Here is a 22,628-nt window from a genome sequence, read left to right on the forward strand (position 1 = left end):
TTCAAGTGTAGATATGACAGAGCCCGATAGGCTCATGAATCTGTACACCTGTTGATTGACGGTTGAGAGGCGGGACCAAAGAGCCAGAGCTCAACCCCCGCAAACACAACTAGGTGAGTACAACTAGGTGAGTACACACACACACACACACACACACACACACACACACACACACACACACACACACACACACACACACACACACACACACACACATACACACACACACACACACACACACGGTTGTAAACAACCGATAGCTAGAAAGGCGGGATCCAAGAGTCAATGCTCGATCCTGCAAGCACATATAGGTGAGTACATATAGGTGAGTACACACACACACACACACACACACACACACACACACACACACACACACACACACACACACACACACACACACACACACATACACACACACACACACATACACACACACACACACACACACACACACACACATACACACACACACACACACACACACACACACACACACACACACACACACACACACACACACACACACACACACACACACAAACCTGCAATTCAGGAATCCCAGAAAGGACTGCAACACCCCCACCTGCTACCCCATAGGAGCCCCCCTCCTCCACGCTAAGCCCAAACCCTCAATTCCCCCAACACCCCGAGCACCCTTTGCCTCCCTCCTCCCTCCATCCCCCACCCCACCTCCCTCCAAACCCCCTGGTAATTACCCCAAAGGAGGATGTGCCTACCCAAGTAGCCCTGCCCTTGGAACAATTTCCTTCACCAGTGGGGAGTGTGTGTGATAATGGAGATAGGAAAGTGAGCTTCAAGGTAATGTACTGGCCGAAATTGTGCAGGAAGAAAACCCAGATATAATAGGACTCACAGAAACAAAATTGTCAAGCGTCATATCAAATGCAGTGTTTCCATAAGACTACTATATAGTAAGGAAAGAGAGGGAAGGAAGAGGATTGGCCCTGCTGATAAGGAAGGACTGGAGTTTTGAAGAGATAAAAATTCCGGGCTGTGAAGGATTCAGAGACTACATAACAGAAACTATGACTATGGGTGGACCTAAGATAATAGTGGCAGTCATTTACAACCCTCCACTAAATGACAGGAGACCCAGACAGGAGTTCGAGAGGAACAACATGGAAACCAATAACATAATAGAGATATCAGCTTCAGTTGCCTGCAGGAATTGATCCAGACTCTTAATCATGAGTGACTTCAACCATGGATAGATAGACCGGGAGAATGGGGAATCACATGGAGGTGCAGATACATGGAGAGGTAAACTCTTGGAAGTGGCAACAAGAAACTTTCTGAGCCAACATGTCAAGGGACCCACAAGAATGAGAGGCAATGACGAACCAGCAAGATTCGACCTGATATTCACCTTGAATGAGTCAGAATTAGTGGAAGTACCCCATAAAAGACTGTTACAAAAGTTGGAGAAACAGCAGGAGTAAAAGGTAAGGTGGTCCAGAGGATAAGGGAGTATCTAAGCAACAGGAAACAGATGTAACTGTGAGGGGGGGGGGGAGGGAGGAGACATCAGAGTGATGAGATGTCACCAACGGAGTCCCACATGGCTCTGTACTTGTAGACACTGTATATGTAAACGATCTTTCAGAGAGTATAGACACATTCCTCTCAATGCTTGCTGTTGATGCAAAAATTATGGGAAGAATCAAGACAGATAAAGATAGACAGAGACTACAGGACGACCTAGACAAACAAGAGGAACGTTCTAGAAAATGGCTACTAAAGATTAACTCAGGAAAGTAATGAATTTGTACAAAACTGAGCGGGAGGCTGAACACAAGGTACCATCTAGGAGGTGAAATCCTTCAAGTCAAATAGAGAAAAAGATCTGGGGGTCGATAGCACACCGAACCTGTCTTCAGAAGCCCACATCAAAAGGATATCATCAGAGGCATATGCTAGACTGGCCAACATAAGAACTGCCTTTAGAAATCTGTGTAAGGAATTGTTCAGGACCTTGTATACCACTTATATCAGACCAATCCTGGATTATGCAGCTCCATCCTGGAGTCCATACCTAGTTAAACACAGGCCAAAGTTAGAGAAGATTCAGAACATGCCACCAGACTAGTCCCAGAGCTGAGAGGTATGAGCTTCGAAGAAAGGCTACGGGAGCTAAACCTCACGTCCTTGGAAGACAGAAGAGTAAGGGGGAATTGATAGGGTGGACAAAGACAAACTGTTTAGCATGGATGGAACTCGAACACGGGAACACAGGTGGAAACCTAGTACCCAAATGAGCCACAGAGACATTAGAAAGAATATTTTCATTGTCAGAGTAGTTAACAAATGGAATGCATTAGGTAGTGATGTGGTGGAGGGTGACTCCATACACTGTTTCAAATGTAGATATGATAGGCCCAATAGGCTCCAGAATCTGTGCACCAGTTGATTCATAGTTGACAGGCGGAACCAAAGAGCCAGAGCTCAACCCCCGCAAGCACAACTAGGTGAGTACAAGTTGGTGAGTACACATATACACACACACTCGTCCCGGAACAAGCCACAAAAATTACAAAGAAATTCTTACATTTGTGAGTTGGTTATAAAATAAGCAAGGAAATGGTTTCAAACTCCATATGCGTGTTGTAGAGTGGTGGAGGCAGACTCCACATTAGGATTGTAATGTAAATATGCCAGAGCACAAAGAATTAAACAATTAGTATACCAATGTGATTACAGGTCAAGAGGCAGAACCCGGGAGCTGAACCCAAGGCAGCACATATTACAAGTACAGAGCGTGCCGTGGGGTGCAAACCTTCTGAGCCCTTTACAAGCTCTCGGAAAGGTAACTCAAGTGCCATCTTCTGTTGGCACTTCTGATCCGGTGACACCAGCTACCCAATCACAGGGTGCTTCTGGAGGTTCATCCTAAGGTGACACACTGCCTTCTAGAGGTCACCGTGTGTAGCAACCACAGTTGTCGCCGCCCCCCCTTCTCCACACACGACCCAGTGACCCCAAAGGAAAGTGTTGTCCAGGCACTCCTGACCTTGGAAATGCTAAACTCCCCTGGGGCACCAGCACAGACCATCAGGCTTAACAAGGTTTCGGCTTCCCATCATTCCCCCCTCCCCCCCGTCATACGATACAATCACCAAGGATGAAATTGTGTCGTTCTCTGGAAATACACTTGTCAAGAGCCATCCCAAAGGCCACCATTGCGCGCTAAGGTGATTAGTCTTTAATCCCAGTATGGCTGTCAAATCGTAGTACTCGCAGACAATTGCAGTACTCGCAGTACTTCCTTCAGTGAGACGCACCTCGCTGGAAGACACACTACACCAGGCACTCACCACCCTGCCTGGTGAGGGTGTCGTCACCGCGCGAGTCTCTTAGATCTATCATTCATGTTTTGAAATATCATTCCTGTTCCGTTTTGTGTATTACCATATTCCTTTCTCATATTTTCTACCATTTATGTCTGATTATTGTGTCCTTGTACTCTCCAGTGATGCATTCGTGTGCCGCGCTACGGTGCGGTGGCGTTGTTTTGCGGCTACGACAACCTTACCTTTCGAAACTTTTGAGGATCAATGTCCCCGCGACCCGGTCTCTGACCGAACCTGGTTCGTTGTCTGGTAATTCAGGCTGTTGGACGCGGCTGCTCGTAGCCTGGCGTATGATTCACAGCCTGGTTGATCAGGTATCCTTTGAAGGTGTTTATCAAGTCTTCTACTAAACACTGTGAGAGGTCGGCCGGCCAGTTATACCCCTTATGTGTAGAGGGAGAGTGTTGAAAAGTGTCTTACCTTTGATGTTGATAGATCTCTCTCTCTGCGTACCTAACAAACATCTACATTTCATTGGGGCTATTTTGCGTATCCTGCCATGCCTTCTGATCTCATATTATATCTGTGTGCAGATTTGGCACTAGTCCTAATATTTTCTAAGTGTAAATTATGTATCTCTCCCACCTGCGCTCAAGTGAATGCAGATTTCTTAATTATAAGCAGTCCAAATAATTTGCATGTTTCATTGAGTGGATTCTAGACTCAATGTCTAGAATCTAGACGTGCAAAGATACTATCTTTGCACGCTATCCAGGTCAGCAATTTTTATATCTCTGAATGAGGCTGTTAATGCGCACCAATATTTTTTCCTGTAGAGCACTAGAGTTTAAAAAAAGTATCATCATTGGAATGGCGTCCCTTGTTTGAAAGGTCCTTAATATTACTCAACCTGTCGTTTTTCTTGTAGTTGTGACAGCTACTTTATTGTGTTCTTCAAAAGTATGGTTTTGCGACGTTACTCCTTGATCTTTTACAATGGGGTTTCTTTCAATAATATGGTTTGGTTGCGTTTTGTGTGTGATTTCCGTTTGGATGTTTTCATATTTTTCATAGCACAGTAGCTGGCAAGTATCCTCATTATTCATCATGCTATTTTCTGTGGCCTATGGAAATACCTGTTTAACATAAGATTGGAGGTTTGCTGTGTTGTGATTATTGTCTACATTCTTAAAAATCCTGGAGTTATCTGTAAAGTATGATACAGTTTTTTAGTTTGTATCCTTGTCTATGTATGATATGATGAGCGAGAAAATGTACCGGGGGCTATATATCCTCTTCTTCGAGGCCGAGGGTCCCTACTAACACAACCAGAGGTGGTACACTCTAGATACATATTTTTTTTTATTAATACATTAGGTACATCTGCATTTGTGCAGCTACCCTAGACTATATGAAGGGCAGACTATATGTGCCAAGAAGCTAGCTACGTGATGCTAAAAAATCCTCATCATAGAGGATGGTTAGTCATACAGAGGCACGTGATAAGTAGTCTGCACTGGTAGACTCTGGGTGCATTATGAGGATATCATCAACACAAGAGTGAATAAGGCAGCAGTGATACTAAAAGTCCCCATCTCGCAGGATGGTTAGTCATACAGGACGATCTGTTTAGTAGCCTGCACTGGCCAATTTTGGGTGCAATATGAGGATATCTTCAAGAACACGAGAGTGAATAAAGTAATTGCAAAGCTCCAGGTACCTCATGCCAGCAGGTCTGTAGGGTCTAATAACTAGGCATTCGGTGATGTAGTGTGGGAGATCATGCCGTAGTTCCTGCTCACAGAGTTTGTACCTGGAGTGCTCAGGATTGGGAGATCCGTCACCTGTAGCGACCTGCCACAGGTAACGGTAACCCAACCTGATACGTTATTTTTTTTTTTTTATTAACATATTAGGTACATCTGCATTAGTGCAGCTACCCTAGACTATATGAAGTGGAGTACAGTGTGTCAAAAAAGCTAACTAGGTGATGCTAAGAAATCCCCATCACACAGGATGGTTAGTCATACAGAGGCATGTGATAAGCGGTCTGCACTGGCAGACTCCGGATGCATTTTGAGGATATCAACAACACAAGATTGAATAAGGTAGCAGTGGTAATACAAGTCCCCATCTCGCAGGATGGTTAGTCATGCAGAGCCATGTGTTTAATAGCCTGCACTGGCAAATTTTGGGTATACTGTGAGGATATCTTCAAGAATACGAGAGTGAATAAAGTAATTGCAATGCTCCAGGTACCTCATGCCAACTGGTCTGAAAGGTCTAATAACTGGGCACTCAGTAATGTAGTGCGGGAGATCATGCCGTAGTTCCTGCTCACAGAGTTTGCAACTGGAGTGCTCAGGATTGGGAGACCCGTCACCTGCAGCCACCTGCCACAGGTAACGGTAACCCAACCTGATCCTTGCAACCACTGTGTCGCACAGTCTAGTGGACGTTTTGTGCTGTCCATAGATGTAGGTTTCAGATCTGAACAAATCATAGCTTTTTATACTAGTACTTTCAGGTCGTTGGGAGTCAGTAAGTTCTTTCCTATCAGATCTGAATGTTTGGACCAATACAGTTTTCAGAGCAGAGATGGGGATACCTAGATCTAATTCAACTTCAAACTTGTTACACGCTAATTTGGCTGCAATGTCTGTCTCATTATGATGGGTTATATTTATGTGTGAAGGTATCCATACAAAGGAGATTCGAGACCCTTTACTCTGTGCATCAATTAGGTCATTTATAATTGGGAGTATGAGGTTCTTGCTGTCGATCTTCCAAGAGAAGTTTTCAATTGCTTGAAGAGCAGACTTTGAATCGCAGAATATTATTCCTCCTCCAATGTTTTTTAATGTGCTGGTTGCTAGGTGTAATGCTGCTAGTTCTGCTTGTGTGGAGGTCAGCCAGTTGTTTAACCTGACACTGACAGTCTTTGTGCAAATATTATTTCTATAAAACCTACATGCCGCTGCAGTCCGTCCAGTAGAAGACTGGACTGAGCCGTCGGTGTAGACACAGTGCTTGTGAGATCTTAGACTCTCGATGGAGGAGGCAATTGTTTCAAGAGTGACAGCTTTGAGTAGAACAAGATTCTCATTATCTTTCTTGGTGACAGGTGTGTATGATACTTGAATGGTGGGGTACAGATAAAGAGGAATATCAGAGACAGGTAGATTGCACTTAAAAGGAATGTTAAGTTTAATGAGATTGTAAGCATTGTTTCTCAGCCAATTGTCATAAAAGGAGTGAGTTGGTATGTCGGCACCAGTCAAAAGGGTGTTAACAGCACTAAATAATTTGTCTCTGAGCAATGCAGGAGATGTAGGATCTCTCATGACTTTAAGGCAAAAGATAGTGTTAACTTGTATTACTATTTTATATTCTGAAACTCCACGGTAAAATATCACACTATTTCACTAGGTTTCACAGGTAGTACCTGATAACGGATTCTCGGTTCCTCTTCCCTTGGCTGTGATGAACCTCACAGGAACTTACTGGATAGCGTCTACAGCAATACTCTTTGTAGCTCTCGTCTCCCGGTGGTACAACAAACAAATCCTTGGGAGCATGGAGTTCATGCAGTACCTCGCTTGATGGGTGACTTTCCCAAGGCGATTGCTCTGCTGACGGAGATCAGGCCCCCAATCACGGGCAAGATTCGTGCCTACTGTCCTCTTGCGGACCTATTAAAACCGAAGCTCCAGCTCCGCCTACTCTGTCCATCCTTTGTCTATCGACTCTCTGGGTGGAACATTCTGTGCCCTGGCTGCAGGCAGCATAGCGTCCACAAAACATAACCGCTAGTCTGGGTAACTGGGTTCGATCCTTCTTACAGTTCGCAGTTCGACAAGTTGCTTCCTGGAGGCTTGCTGTCCTCAGCTGACGTGCAGCAAATGACTAAAGTCACACGGCCATTCAGAGGCCGGACTCAGTGATGGGAGGTTGTCGCACGGTCAGTCAGAGGCCGGACTCAGTGATGGGAGGTTGTCGCACGGTCAGTCAGATGCCGGACTCAGTGATGGGAGGTTGTCGCACGGTCAGTCAGATGCCGGACTCAGTGATGGGAGGTTGTCGCACGGTCAGTCAGATGCCGGACTCAGTGATGGGAGGTTGTCGCACGGTCAGTCAGATGCCGGACTCAGTGATGGGAGGTTGGCGCACGGTCAGTCAGGGGCCGGACTCAGTGATGGGAGGTTGCCAAGTCACGTCGCTTCTCCGGTGTAGGAGATTCTTTTTTATTGGAAAGGTCGGTCGCCTCACTCCGATTTAGTTTGATTTACTTTAAACCATATTTAGTGGGCTATCAGGCTGTTCCCGAGTCTCCCTCTCTCTCTTTCTCTCTCTCTCTCTCTCTTTCTCTCTCTCTCTCTCTCTTCCCCCTCTTCCTCTCTCTATCCCTCCCGTTCCCTCTTTTCCTTCTTCTCTTTCCCGCTCTGTCTATCTCCCTCCCTCCAATTTTTGTTCCCTCTGGTTCTCCTTCCCTCCTTCCTGTTTTCTCTCCCTGTAAGCAAGATATGTTTGAGTAATATTTAATCAACGCTGTTGACGTAAATTCACCGTTGATTTTTTTATTAACACATTTAAGTACGTCAGCATTTATGCAGCTGTCCCTAGAATATATAAAGGGGAGAACAGTGTGTGTTAAAAAACTAACTACGTGATGCTAAAAGTCCCCCATCTCGCAAGATGGTTAGTCATACAGGGCACTTTTATTTTTTTTTTTATTAAGATATAAGGTACATCTGCATTAGTGCAGCTCCCCTAGACTATATGAGGTGGAGTACAGTGTGTCAAAAAAGCTAACTAGGCGATGCTAAGAAATCCCCATCACACAGGATGGTTAGTCATACAGAGGCATGTGATAAGCGGTCTGCACTGGCAGACTCCGCATGCATTTTGAGGATATCAACAACACAAGATTGAATAAGGTAGCAGAGTAATACAAGTCCCCATGTCGCAGGATGGTTGGTCATACAGAGTCATGTGTTTAATAGCCTGCACTGGCAAATTTTGGGTATACTGTGAGGATATCTTCAAGAATACGAGAGTGAATAAAGTAATTGCAAAGCTCCAGGTACCTCATGCCAACTGGTCTGAAAGGCACCCAACCGAAAAAGGAGGTTCACTCTATGGACAATGACACCCACATTTCATTTTACATTGGAGTCAACACACTACAACAGTCGTCTTACATTAAAAAACATCATGCAAAGTTTCACGAGGCTATCCCTTAGCGTCTGGACTCCATCCTCAGGCAAACATTCTATTTTTTTATTGTATATAGATTTATTTACAAAAGGTTTTGGGTTACTTTAAATTGTTTTATCTAAACTTATTTATTGCCTAATTTATGTTTTTAATATTTGATCTTATTAATTTTGTTACATATTATTAAATATATACGTCCTCAATGATTTCTCAATCAAGCGTGAGCATAATATGTGCTCTTGTGAAGTGACTAATATTGACCCGGTAACTTGAGAGGAACAAATTCATTACTTGAGACGAAGGTTTGTATAGTGACGCCGGCGGGAGGCTGCTGCTGGGTAATTAAGACGTCGCCTGTTATTGGAGACTGTTTGGCAATGTCATCAATCTCAAATTTTCCATTCTCAGATTAGTAAATATATTGTAAATAAATTGTCAACCACACTACCGTGGAAATAATTATTTCATTCCCCTGGGCTTTTGGAGACTCGAATCTTACCTTATTCGTTAGAGCTTCTGTCTCACTCTCGTGAGGTCAGTGGTTCGAGTCTCCTAGTATAGTACGGGTAAATTATTGACAGCAGGAAATTCCTGTTCATATTCCCAAGATCGATGAATAGTAGTGCATATTACTGTAAGAACAATATTTTCTTGAAAAGTTAGTTTTGAAAATATTTAGTTGTGAAGCTGGCGGGCAGTGCCAACAATCGTCGTGGGGATCTGAACGTGGCACTAACACCCTGTTGCTCTTTGAATTCTAGCGACACTGATCAGCCTATGTTCCTCCTGTACCCCACACCATTCCCTCTGCCAAATTCGGTGAGGTTAGGCCATTTGAACGGACATATATTCTCTCATATTGTATAGATATGTTGAAGGAATAAATTATGAGTATTAGTTAACACACGAGAGCACTCAAAATATTTTAATTTTTTCCATATGGATACATGCTAAGTGGATACATACTCTGTGGATACATATTATATGGATACATACTCTGTGGATACATATTATATGGATACATACTCTGTGGATACATATTATATGGATACATACTCTGTGGATACATATTATATGGATACATACTCTGTGGATACATATTATATGGATACATACTCTGTGGATACATATTATATGGATACATACTCTGTGGATACATATTATATGGATACATACTCTGTGGATACATATTATATGGATACATACTCTGTGGATACATATTATATGGATACATACTCTGTGGATACATATTATATGGATACATACGTGTCTTTGTATTTAGTAAGAACATTGTCATTAAACCGTTACGTTACTGTCATAACTGGAGTGTTTTTAGACAGTAAAAACAGATTAACACACACACACACACAAGTGCTCAGTGTGGCGGGTCGTGATTTGATCTTCCTGATGAATAAGTCAGACTCGAGTGACTTCCCTTCGTTTGTGAAGTTTTGACCGGCTCGAGGAACCAGGGCGCCGGGGACGCCGTGTTAACTAAGTCACTTATACGTGTTTTGAGAAAGATGTTATTGTATTCCTTTATATGTAGAGACACACACACTAATACACACGTAGACGTAGACTACACACACACACACACACACACACACACACACACACACAAGCCTTACAGGCTTGATAGAATTCTATGATCAGGTGACAAAGATTAAGTAAGAAAGAGAAGGATGGGCGGACTGCATTTTTTTGGACTGTCGGAAAGCCTTTTACACAGTACCCCATAAAAGGTTGATGCATAAGCTGGAGAAACAGGCAGGAGTAACTGGTAGGGCGCTCCAGTGGATAAGGGAGTACCTAAGCAATAGGAAGCAGAGAGTTATAGTGAGGGGTGAGACCTCAGAATGGCGTGAAGTCACCAGTGGAGTCCCACAGGGCTCTGTGCTTGGACCTATCCTGTTTCTGATATTCGTAAATGATCTCCCAGAGGGTATAGACTCATTCCTCTCAATGTTTGCTGACGACGCCAAAATTATGAGAAGGATTAAGACAGAGGAGGAAAGCTTGAGGCTTCAAGAAGACCTGGACAAACTGCAGGAATGGTCGAACAAATGGATGTTAGAGTTTAATCCAAGCAAATGTAATGTAATGAAGATAGGGGTAGGAAGCAGGAGACCAGATTCAAGGTATCACTTGGGAGATGAAATACTTCAAGAGTCAGAGAGAGAGAAAGACCTGGGGGTTGATATCACGCCAGACCTGTCCCCTGAAGCTCATATCAAGAGGATACCATCAGCAGCATATGCCAGGTTGGCTAACATAAGAACGGCCTTTAGAAACTTGTGTAAGGAATCTTTCAGAACATTATATACCACATATGTCAGACCAATCCTGGAGTATGCGGCTCCAGCATGGAGTCCATATCTAGTCAAGCATAAGTCTAAACTTGAAAAGGTTCAAAGGTTTGCCACCAGACTAGTACCCGAGCTGAGAGGTATGAGCTACGAGGAGAGACTACGGGAATTGAACCTCACTTCGTTGGAAGACAGAAGAGTTAGGGGGGACATGATCACCACATTCAAGATTCTCAAGGGAATAGGCAGGGTTGATAAAGACAGGCTATTTAACACAAGGGGCACACGCACTAGGGGACACAGGTGGAAACTGAGTGCCCAAATGAGCCACAGAGATATTAGAACTTTTTTAGTGTCAGAGTGGTTGACAAATGGAATGCATTAGGAAGCAATGTGGTGGAGGCTGACTCCATACACAGTTTGAAGTGTAGATATGATAGAGCCCAATAGGCTCAGGAACCTGTACACCTGTTGATTGACGGTTGAGAGGCGGGACCAAAGAGCCAGAGCTCAACCCCCGCAAGCACAACTAGGTGAGTACAACTAGGTGAGTACACACACACACACACACACACACACACACACACACACACACACACACACACACACACATCCAAGCAAATGTAGGAACACGCACAAGGGGACACAGGTGGAAACTGAGTGCCCAAATGAGCCACAGAGATATTAGAAAGAACTTTTTTAGTGTCAGAGTGGTTGACAAATGGAATGCATTAGGGGGTGATGTGGTGGAGGCTCACTCCATACACAGTTTCAAGTGTAGATATGACAGAGCCCGATAGGCTCAGGAATCTGTACACCTGTTGATTGACGGTTGAGAGGCGGGACCAAAGAGCCAGAGCTCAACCCCCGCAAACACAACTAGGTGAGTACAACTAGGTGAGTACACACACATATATATATATATAATATGAATCACTGAAGCAATCATTTAATGTCCTTTTGCTGTCTCGGACACTTGTGGACCATTGTTGGGAAGCAGTTGGATGATCTCATTACTGGTGGGTCAGTAGGCAGATTAAACATGACAGCTGCAGGGACAGCAGCTGTCATGTATACTCAGAACACATGTTCAAGCAAACTTGTGAACTGGCAGTAAATGAACGAAGGTCGTAAACACATGTGCATCAATTAACTGCGAAAGTTTGGTCGGTGGGCTAGTGTATATTTAGGTGAAATATATTAAAGGGTTGGTAGAGCGACGGGCTCGTTTCTTGCATGACGGCGTTCGATCCCAGACGGTCGAAATGGTTAGGCAAAATTCATTCCCATCTCCTGGTCCTCGTATCCATTCCAAGTGCTATATAGGCGTACTGACTTTGCGCTTTTTCTTGATAATCCTGCAGAGGGACGGTAAGCTAAAATGATAGAGTTAATGAACGCTGTACGAGGTGAGAAATATATACATGCCTATATATGCAAGAATAATCACAAAACTACCCAATTCAGTTATACCAAAGTCTCCACATAAGTGAGTAAAAAAACGAAAATTATCTGTGTTTCCGTGTAGTTACAATTGCTCAAAGTATGCAGTTTACAAATGTGTTAATACACCAAACTACTCGGAAAATGAAAATTTTCCTCTATGTCGATACATAGTATGTATACATAGATACATACAATGTATGAATTTAATGAGAACATTGCCATTAACACGTTACGTTACTGTCATAACTGGAATGTTTTTAGACAGTAAAAACAGATTAACACACACACACACGTGCTCAGTGTGGCGGGTCGTGATTTGATCTTCCTGACGAATAAGTCAGACTCCAGTGACTTCCCTTCGTTTGTGAAGTTTTGACCGGCGCGAGGAACCAGGGCGCCGGGGACGCCGTGTTAACTAAGTCAATTATACGTGTTCAACCATTTTATAAAAGACGTCATTGCATTCCTTTAAATGTAGATGTACAAGTTGGGAGGCGTGGAGACCCAAGCTGGGAGGCGTGGAGACCCAAGCTGGGAGGCGTGGAGACCCAAGCTGGGAGGCATGGAGATACAGGGTAGAATGAATGTAGATAGATTCAAGCTAGGAGTCGTTCTGAGTAATAAGACAATTCCGGAAGGCTATTTGTCCCCTGTCACCTCAACGTTCTTATAATGGTAACGATTCCTTCTCCACATCAACGTTTGTTAAAAAGAACAAGCCAAGGACAGACGCAGAGAGTCATCATTCTTGTTTTGTTTTTGTTTTAGAATAGGAAGGAGGCCATGGCAGGGTAGCTGCCCCTCACTGGGTGGCCAACAGGTGGGCGTCAGACTGCACACAGGACAGACAAGTAGGAGGGAAGGAGCATGACAGGACTGTCAGAGAGCCTCGACCCAGTAGAGGAGACCAGCGCACCACTTATTGAAAGAGACGGGGAAGGGAGAGACTTGAGAGGAGCCGGATGTTTAAGTGGGCCACTTGGTGGCTATATCTAGGTGGGTACAACCAGGTGACTATATTTGGGTATGGTACAACCAGGTGACTATATTTAGGTATGGTACAACCAGGTGACCCAGGTACGTACCACAAGGTGGGGTACAACACTGACTCTAAGTCTAACTCGATCAAATATTCCTTGATTAATAAAGCGGACTCGCCTATATGCAACGAAGTCATGTCATTTCAATGTCATTACGAGGCATTAACGTGATTGAGGGGGGGTGGGGGGGGGCGCTCGGGTATATATTAGATGCTGGTAACTTCAAATAAAGATAAATACGATCTCGGGCAAGATACAGTTCTTATTAAGGGTTTTGGTCTCTATAATTGTCATCTACCTGTTTGTGTGTTTTTCTGTCTATAACTGTCAGTCTACTTTTACTTGTTTGTATATACCTGACTTCGTATATGTGACTGTATGGATTTTCTTGTGTATGCCTGTCTGTGTGTGAGTGTATGCCTGCCTGTGTCTGTGTGTATGCGTGTGTGTGTACTCACCTAGTTGTACTCACCTAGTTGTGTCTGCAGGATCGAGCATTGACTCTTGGATCCCGCCTTTCGAGCATCGGTTGTTTACAGCAATGACTCAATGTGTGTGTGTGTGTGTGTGTGTGTGTGTGTGTGTGTGTGTGTGTGTGTGTGTGTGTGTGTGTGTGTGTGTGTGTGTGTGTGTGTGTGTGTGTGTGTGTGTGTGTGTGTGTGTGTGTGTGTGTGTGTGTGTTGGAAAATAAATTAGTTAGTAGTTAGTAACAGTTGGTAGAGAGTTGAGAGGCGGCCCAAAGAGCAGAGCTCAATCTCCCCAAACACAACTAGGTGAATACAACTAGATGAAGACACTCAGCCTGGGTCCTGCCGGCTGACTGTAGCTATGCTGTAGCTGCCTGGCTCAAGCTATGCTGTAGCTGCCTGGCTCCAGCTATGCTGTAGCTGCCAGGCTCAAGCTATGCTGTAGCTGCCAGGCTCCAGCTATGCTGTAGCTGCCAGGCTCAAGCTATGCTGTAGCTGCCAGGCTCCAGCTATGCTGTAGCTGCCAGGCTCCAGCTATGCTGTAGCTGCCAGGCTCAAGCTATGCTGTAGCTGCCAGGCTCCAGCTATGCTGTAGCTGCCAGGCTCCAGCTATGCTGTAGCTGCCAGGCTCCAGCTATGCTGTAGCTGCCAGGCTCAAGCTATGCTGTAGCTGCCAGGCTCCAGCTATGCTGTAGCTGCCAGGCTCCAGCTATGCTGTAACTGCCAGGCAAGTCGTCTGATGCAATGAGATGTCGATCCACTATTACATAATGTGCTTGCAACATGACTTGTAAGAAGCAATTTCACATGCCCCCAACAGCGCTGCTCGGGTCAACAACCCGTGGCAACAAAATCCGCTAAGGGTAATGTGTGTGTTGCATTCACTGGATACAAATAGATAGTTACATATGGGTGAGTCGTCTTACGAGTGAGTCATAGTTAGAGCGTCTCAGTAACAACTCCTTGAGGAAGTGACGATTCAAGATGGTGTTCGGAATCCGTTTGCTCAATTCGCCATTCAGTAAAAAAATATAATTGTTTCGCATGACCAGAAACGTACTAACCCAAGCAACCCATCTAACCTCTCTTGGTCGATGCTTAGAAAACGTCACCCGGCTTTAATTTTTAATAATACGTCGCAATTTTTAACGTATTAAATGTCGTCAATTCCGAACAAAATCCGACGCATTAGGTTCGTCAGAATTGCAGTACGTTAAATAACAGAAGAAACGTTGGACCTGCTGTCAGTTACGGGCGAATTAAGTCAATGCATCTTGCGTTTGTACGTTGATAGCAGGAAGGGGCAGAGAGGCAGGATGGAGCAGAGAGGCAGGATGGGGCAGAGGCAGGAGATAAATCCTGCCTGAGGCAGGATGTTTTTATCTCCTTAATCTGTGGTGATGTTTTTTCATGGTCAATCGTTTTAAAAACCCTACACTAAACTTCTCAATATATTAGTATACTGTTTCTTCGTTGTCTATTAAAAGTTTCTCTTCTTGATAAAGACATCATAGTTCGACCTGTCCTGAATACGAGTAAGAACTCTAATCCGTTTAACTATCACCTTTCTTTTGGTAGGTGATAGTTAACTTCTTTCACTTTGTCTCAAAAGTGTTTGAATATTTATATCCTCGTGGAAGTTTTCTTAAATATCTCGAGCACTTGAATATTCCTTCAAGTCACCAGTATGGTTTCCGTAGGGTCAGTTCTTCTGGTGATCTCTCGTACCTCACTTGGTGATCATGGTAAGCCTGCTGGCATGATCATGATCATTTACAAGAGTTTTGACATAGTGTGGGACAAACGGTGTAACTGGGAAGCCTCCATCCTGCAACTTTCTTTCAAGCTTCAATCCTGCAACTTGCTTTCTACCATCTCTCCAAGGGCGCATATCTTGTGCTTCCTCTCTGGTGAATATATATGACCGATAGTGAGTAGATGGTTGAATTTCTGCCACAGGTTCCTTTGACTGTCATGTTCCACCAGGATCTGTTTTGTCATCTTTACTTATAATTCATCGATGATCTTCAGAGAACACGTAATATTGCTTTATTCTTGTGCCGTTAGACTCTACTTGTGCGTAACATTTTTCCTTAAGGACACCAGTTGTTGTCCTTCCCAGCCAGCCTCACTAATTCTCAGTCTTTGCTGACAAGTTCTCCTTCATCTCATCTTAACTACATCTTCCTTTTTTTTGGGCACTTGGAATTTAGTTAAATATAACCCTAATAAAACTGATTGTTTAACAACCACGTTACAACAAATTTCGGTCTGTTACCAATATTTTTTTACGAAAAGTAAAAAAGCAAAGTTATCAGGAGACTGTAAGTATCAATGGGAGCCGGTCGGCCGAGCGGACAGCACGCTGGACTTGTGATCCTGTGGTCCTGGGTTCGATCCCAGGCGCCGGCGAGAAACCATTAGCAAAGTTTCTTTCACCCTATGCCCCTGTTACCTAGCAGTAAAATAGTACCTGGGTGTTAGTCAGCTGTCACGGGCTGCTTCCTGGGGGTGGAGGCCTGGTCGAGGACCGGGCCGCGGGGACACTAAAAAAAGCCCCGAAATCATCTCAAGATAACCTCAAGAAGATCACCGCGTGGTTCCCTCCCACAGTCATCTTGTAGGAAACACTACCATTCAATACCATTCCACGACACCCTTGTTCTCCAGTCCTTTAAGAACCGTCTGTGAAGATATATCTTGGTTTCTTAATTTGTTCTTCATTTATCTTTTGGTTGTAGACGTTGTCATATCACAAAAATTATAAGTTTATCACTCTCTTCTCTTCTCTCTCTCTCTCTCTCTTTCTCTCTCTCTCTCTCTCTCTCTCTCTCTCTCTCTCTCTCTCTCTCTCTCTCTCTCTCTCTCTCTCTCTCTCTCTCTCTCTCTCTCTCTCTCTCTCTCTCTCTCTCTCTCTGTATTTTCTCTTTATCTCTCCTTTTTATTTCTCGCTCGCTCTCTCTGGCTCTTGTTCAGTCTCTCCCTCCCTCTCGCTCGCTGGCCCTGAGTAAACAAACTCCTCCACCGAGCTACAGCTGTTCATCAATATTCACTTGGCCAACTGAGCGGATCCGGCACGTGAGGCCCACAGTTCCACTTACTGTGCCGTCCTCCGCCCCGGAGTCTACCTGCCCCAACCCATCGCCAGTCATCGCCGCCAGTAGAAACATCTGTTACACTACTATACACGAGGCTGTCGTCACGTGAGGCGCCTCAAGCACCATCTAGAGGCTCTCTCGTGTGTTGTGTGAGGCGCCTCAAGCACCATCTAGAGGCTCTCTCGTGTGTTGTGTGAGGCGCCTCAAGCACCATCTAGAGGCTCTCTCGTGTGTTGTGTGAGGCGCCTCAAGCACTGTCTAGAGGCTCTCTCGTGTGTTGTGTGAGGCGCCTCAAGCACTGTCTAGAGGCTCTCTCGTGTGTTGTGTGAGGCGCCTCAAGCACTGTCTAGAGGCTCTCTCGTGTGTTGTGTGAGGCGCCTCAAGCACTGTCTAGAGGCTGAATTAATGTGCTCGACGACCACAAAGCTGCACCTGATGGGTCGGCAGAGTTAATAACGCCCTGAATAATCAGGATGAACTCCACCTCTCTGGAGGAATTTGTTTATCCAAGCTGGATGTATTCCAGCCTAGACTATGCATGTGCGGCGCGGGAGCCCGGCACGACCCGGAGCCCCACTCGCGCATGCGAGAGAGAGAGGAAGATCGAAGTACAAGAACTGGTCTTGGCTGACCACATCGAAGTACATTCTTGGCGTACTTCGGTCTTCGATGTGATCACCTATATACCCTCGAGAGGAGAGGGTATATAGGTGATCGTGAGGTTAAAAGACTCCGGTCCTACCAAACACGTGACGTATACTCACGTTACAACGTGCTAACAACGTAATTACGTTTAGAAAACGGCCGTTGTTACGTTGTGCGTTTGCTGGACGGACGGACGGCTCATATGGGATGCTTCCGAGCGCCCGTGATGCTCTTATTTATCTCCCGAAGAGGGATTTTTTCCCTGGTGATGCTGCAGGTGTGTGAGGCGGCGTGACATTGCCACCGTCGTCAGGGTAACCAAGGGCGGGAATTTCTGACGGGGGAAGGATGAATTATTTTCCCATCACGGAATATGAGGAAGTCAATATAAATATCGTAATTACACATCTGGCGTTTTATATTTTGAAAAGAATGAGGTCATATGTGTGTGAAGACGAAGGTAAATGATTTGTGGGAATAAGCGAATTGTATGTTGGGACAATGAAGTCAGGTGTTTAGGATTGAAAAAGGGTTGAGTTAGGTGTACCATGGGAGTCAGATGTTGATGTTCTTTCAGTCTTGACAACTGTCAATGCCAGGGGGGACGATACAAGCGTGTTGGGTGGTTCGTTACCCAACAACGCTCTGTATGTAACAGACAGGAGATTGTTACAATCCTCCTGTCACTGATGTACTAAATTGCCCGAGCCTAACCTAACCGACGAGCTACGAATAGAAAACGGGAATATCACATCATATTTTTTTTAGCCGTTATGATTTTTATTATCTTAAACTTTGGGGGGAATTTGACTTCTAAATACGTAAGATACTGATGCTAGAAAATATTTTAATAGACAGAAGATTACATATCATAAGACAACCCGTAAGATGTAAATGATGACAATTACTCTACCAGCAAGATCGCCTATCTTAAGGAAACACATAAGATATGTTCCCTAGGTGAGTATTATATCCCTAAGATTGCCTACCTTAGCACAATGAGTCATTACGCTTCTTGAAAACTATCTTAGTATTTATTTTTGAGTGTTTCCGCGGCGCAGTCAGCTCCCTTGGTAAAGTTATGGCATTACCTGTGTAACGAGGCAGTTAATTACTTTCACACACCAATACATAACTCCTTCGGGGCATTAATTGTTCTGAAACGGTTTATGTGGCACGGGGGGCTTACCCGGGTATGTATGTATGTATGTATGTATGTATGTATGTATGTATGTATGTATGTATGTATGTATGTATGTATGTATGTATGTATGTATGTATGTATGAATGTATGTATGTATGTGTAGCAACACTTGTGTGTTCCTCCTGTGTGTACAACACACTGTGTCGTGGTCAGTGTGACTGTGGCGCCTTACTGCAGTCTTGTGTTTCACCTGCTGATGGTGTGTATGAGAATTATTCATGAGTGTATGAAGCGTGTATGAAAATTATTGTGGAGTGTATAATGTGTATGTGAATTTCAATATTATGCGCGTCTGAAATAAATGCAATTTTATTGACGATTCTCTACATGAGACCTATATACGTTACCTAATGTCTCTACACATATTTAATTGTATAAGTTTTGTAGTTGCATGAATTTTATATATTTACGTTCTGCTTATTTTTCCAATGATTATTATTACTATCGCTAAACCATCTCAGGTTTAAGCGACAACTATGTACACAATATTTCTGAAGGCGAGGCATCTCCCTACCAGCACAGAGCTGAACCCCACACGCACGAGGCAGAAACAAATGGGCAGAGTTTCTTTCACCCTGAATGCCCCTGTTACCTAGCAGTAAATAGGTACCTGGGAGTTAGTCAGCTGTCACGGGCTGCTTCCTGGGGTGTGTGTGTGTGTGTGTGTGGTATGGGGAAAAAAAAAAAAATAGTAGTTAGTAAACAGTTGATTGACAGTTGAGAGGCGGGCCGAAAGAGCAAAGCTCAACCCCCGTAAAAACACAACTAGTAAACACAACTAGTAAACGCACGCACACACACACACACACACACACACACACACACACACACACACACACACACACACACACACACACACACACACACGCTCTGATATATTCTGTAATTAAGAGAGATTCGCTGATAATGATTAAGGGTTTATATATCACCATGAAGATGACATATAAACCTTAATATATGTCATCTTATATGGGTTATGCAAGTTATGAATGCATTATAGGGAATATCAGTTATCGGAGAGCAAAGATATACATGTTTTAATGAGAGTTTCTCGCGTTCTGTAGAAGTATCCTGTTTACTATAATGTTGTTGCTCAATGAAGAACACGAAAACAAATATTTTTTCTCTGAAATACTCATTTTATATCAAAATAAGAAAATAGGTTGCAAGTTGACTAGACCACACACTAGAAGGTGAAGGGACGACGACGTTTCGGTCCGTCCTGGACCATTCTCAAGTCGACTTAAGAATGGTCCAGGACGGACCGAAACGTCGTTTTCCCTTCACCCTCTAGTGTGTGGTCTGGTCAACTTACTTTAGCCACGTTATTGTGACTCATCGCCTGCAAATAGGTTGCAAATAATGGATGATTGATGAGAGTAGCGATTTCACAAAAATCGATGATATTTGTGATTTCACAAATATATTTACATGTACGCTCGATAATAATGTTAAACATATTATTTATCTAAAAGACAGAGATATAAACGTTATTGTGATAACACCTCAAGGAAGATAGCGTTTGTGCGAGCCAAGATATCGTTATAAGCATAGCCGGCGTCCGGACTCTTTCAGGCTGCTATCATAGTGTCTCTGCACATACGTGTGCAATTGGTCAGTTCCCTAGCTGAGCCGGCAAATATGATTGGCTAAGCGACAAGATAAACAATGCTACCGTCTCTCTGATTGGCCAAACGAAAAAAACGCTAATGACATCCATCGAGACTTAAGTGATCCAGTGCAAAATTGTTATTAACTGCGTAAGAACACCTTGATGAATTTTGCGTAAGATACTTATTCTTCCCGAGTTCGTAAACATATTCGTTCAAGGAGAAAAACATGAAGAATCGAAATCCAGGTCTTAGATCCAAACAGATCCTAATTTAGACCCAGTAGGTTGTACTGGAAGTTAAGGCGCAGGTACAGGTGTTGCTGTGGACTAACTGGCACGTGTCTGTGTCTCATCTTGCAGGTGCAGCAGCTGCGGACCTGCTGCGGGGGGTGGACGTGCCGCTGTACGCGTTCGCCGGGGGCCAGGCCACGCTCAGCTGCTCCTACGACCTCAGTTCCCGTCGCCTGTACTCCCTCAAGTGGTACCATAACGACACGGAGTTCTACCGCTACGTCCCTACCGAGAGGAATAGACCCATCAACATCAAGCCCAGCTACAAGTTCACCGTCACCGTAAGTGCTGCTGCTGCTGCTGCTGGCCGCTGGTGGCTTGTACAGTCTGTGTGGTGTCTCGTCTTGCCTCTAGACACACAGTAAGATCAGAGTTGAGTCTTGTTTGTTTGTGTTTTGCCTGGAGAGAGAGAGAGAGAGAGAGAGAGAGAGAGAGAGAGAGAGAGAGAGAGAGAGAGAGAGAGAGAGAGAGAGAGAGAGAGAGAGAGAGAGAGAGAGAGAGAGAGAGTGTGTGTGTGTGTGTGTGTGTGTGTGTGTGTGTGTGTGTGTGTGTGTGTGTGTGTGTGTGTGTGTGTGTGTGTGTGTGTGTGTGTGTGTCAATAAATCTAATTACAGAGATGTAAAGATTTAATGAACAGTTCTACAGGCAAGACGTTATCAACAATTAAACTTAATTTTCATCTTGGTGATGCCCTACACTGTTGTTCTTCCACTGTAGCACAGTAGTCTGTGGCCTCGCTCACATCCGAGGGACCTGGGGGTCCAGGGCATCTGAATCTAAAACAACAACAACAACGTCCTCATCAACATCACAGCCCGGCCACATCAACACAGGTCAAATGCTCATTAATCCAGCCGACAAACACCCTGTTTATTAGTGAAAAACGACTCACAACTAATGACTTTCGAACATTTCTCGAACAGTGCTTCGCTGAGGACTTCTGTTCGAATCGCAACGCTGTAAATGCTTCACCCAAATGCTTCAGGGAGAACAGATGTTCAGACTTAGACACGTGTATCCCTATGGCATCGTGGCGGTGGGGAAATATGTGCAACACAGTTGAGAGTTTAATCAAAGCTTAGATTTGATGCCATACATTGTAGTGGACGATGTGTATGATGTATAATGTATGGATGAAGGGAGATACATTCTTTTATTTCGTATTCTGTAAACTAAAGGTCAAGTTACTTGAGAGTTACTGGAGGTTAAGAGACCGGAAACGCCGCAGATCTCTCCAGCTATACACGTTTTCATTATATTGTCCTTTTTAGCATCTAAACTAAGTACAAAAGAATAAAAAAGTAATCTTAATTAAGATTTCATCGACTTGGACCGTCGAAGCTTCGAACCTGGGACCACAAAAGCGCAAAAGGGACATCTCCTGGAAAATGTGGCGGTGACGTCTCTTTGTGGAGACGAGCGTCTTATAATTAGCGCGCGTCCCCGCAAGCTTGGAGCGGGTGAGGGCTCTGGCAGGGGGGAGGGGGACTCCTGGTGTGGGCTCGGGCAGGGGGAGACTCCAGGTGTGGGCTCGGGCAGGGGGGGGGGGGACTCCAGGTGTGGGCTCGGGCAGGGGGGGGGGGGGGACTCCAGGTGTGGGCTCGCGCAGGAGGGGGGGGACTCCAGGTGTGGGCTCGGGCAGGGTGGAAGGGACTCCAGGTCTGGGTTCGGGCAGGGGAGGGGGACTCCAGGTGTGGGCTCGGGCAGGGTGGGAGGGACTCCAGGTGTGGGCTCGGGCAGGGGGGGGGATTCCAGGTGTGGGCTCGCGCAGGAGGGGGGGGACTCCAGGTGTGGGTTCGGGCAGGGGGGGGACTCCAGGTGTGGGCTCGGGCAGGGGGGGGGAACTCCTGGTGTGGGCTCGGGCATGGGGGGACTCCAGGTGTGGGCTCGGGCAGGGGAGGGGACTCCAGGTGTGGGCTCGGGCAGGAGGGGGGGTGCCTCCAGGTGTAGGCTCGGGCAGGGGGGTTGGGGGACTCCAGGTGAGGGAG

General features: G+C 44.9%; 1 protein-coding gene across 2 annotated transcripts in view; it reads left to right on the forward strand.

Moving 5' to 3' along the window:
* The window catches only part of LOC123758046 (uncharacterized), a 523,684-nt gene that overhangs the window by 257,945 nt on the left and 243,111 nt on the right, over nucleotides 1-22,628 (forward strand). For both annotated transcript variants that reach the window (XM_069338603.1, XM_069338604.1), the window contains exon 2: nucleotides 20,710-20,921. In XM_069338603.1, coding sequence (XP_069194704.1) covers nucleotides 20,710-20,921 — 212 coding nt within the window. The remainder of the gene's footprint in view (nucleotides 1-20,709; nucleotides 20,922-22,628) is intronic.

Source organism: Procambarus clarkii, chromosome 40 (assembly GCF_040958095.1).
Source record: "Procambarus clarkii isolate CNS0578487 chromosome 40, FALCON_Pclarkii_2.0, whole genome shotgun sequence".
NCBI lineage: Eukaryota > Metazoa > Arthropoda > Malacostraca > Decapoda > Cambaridae > Procambarus > Procambarus clarkii.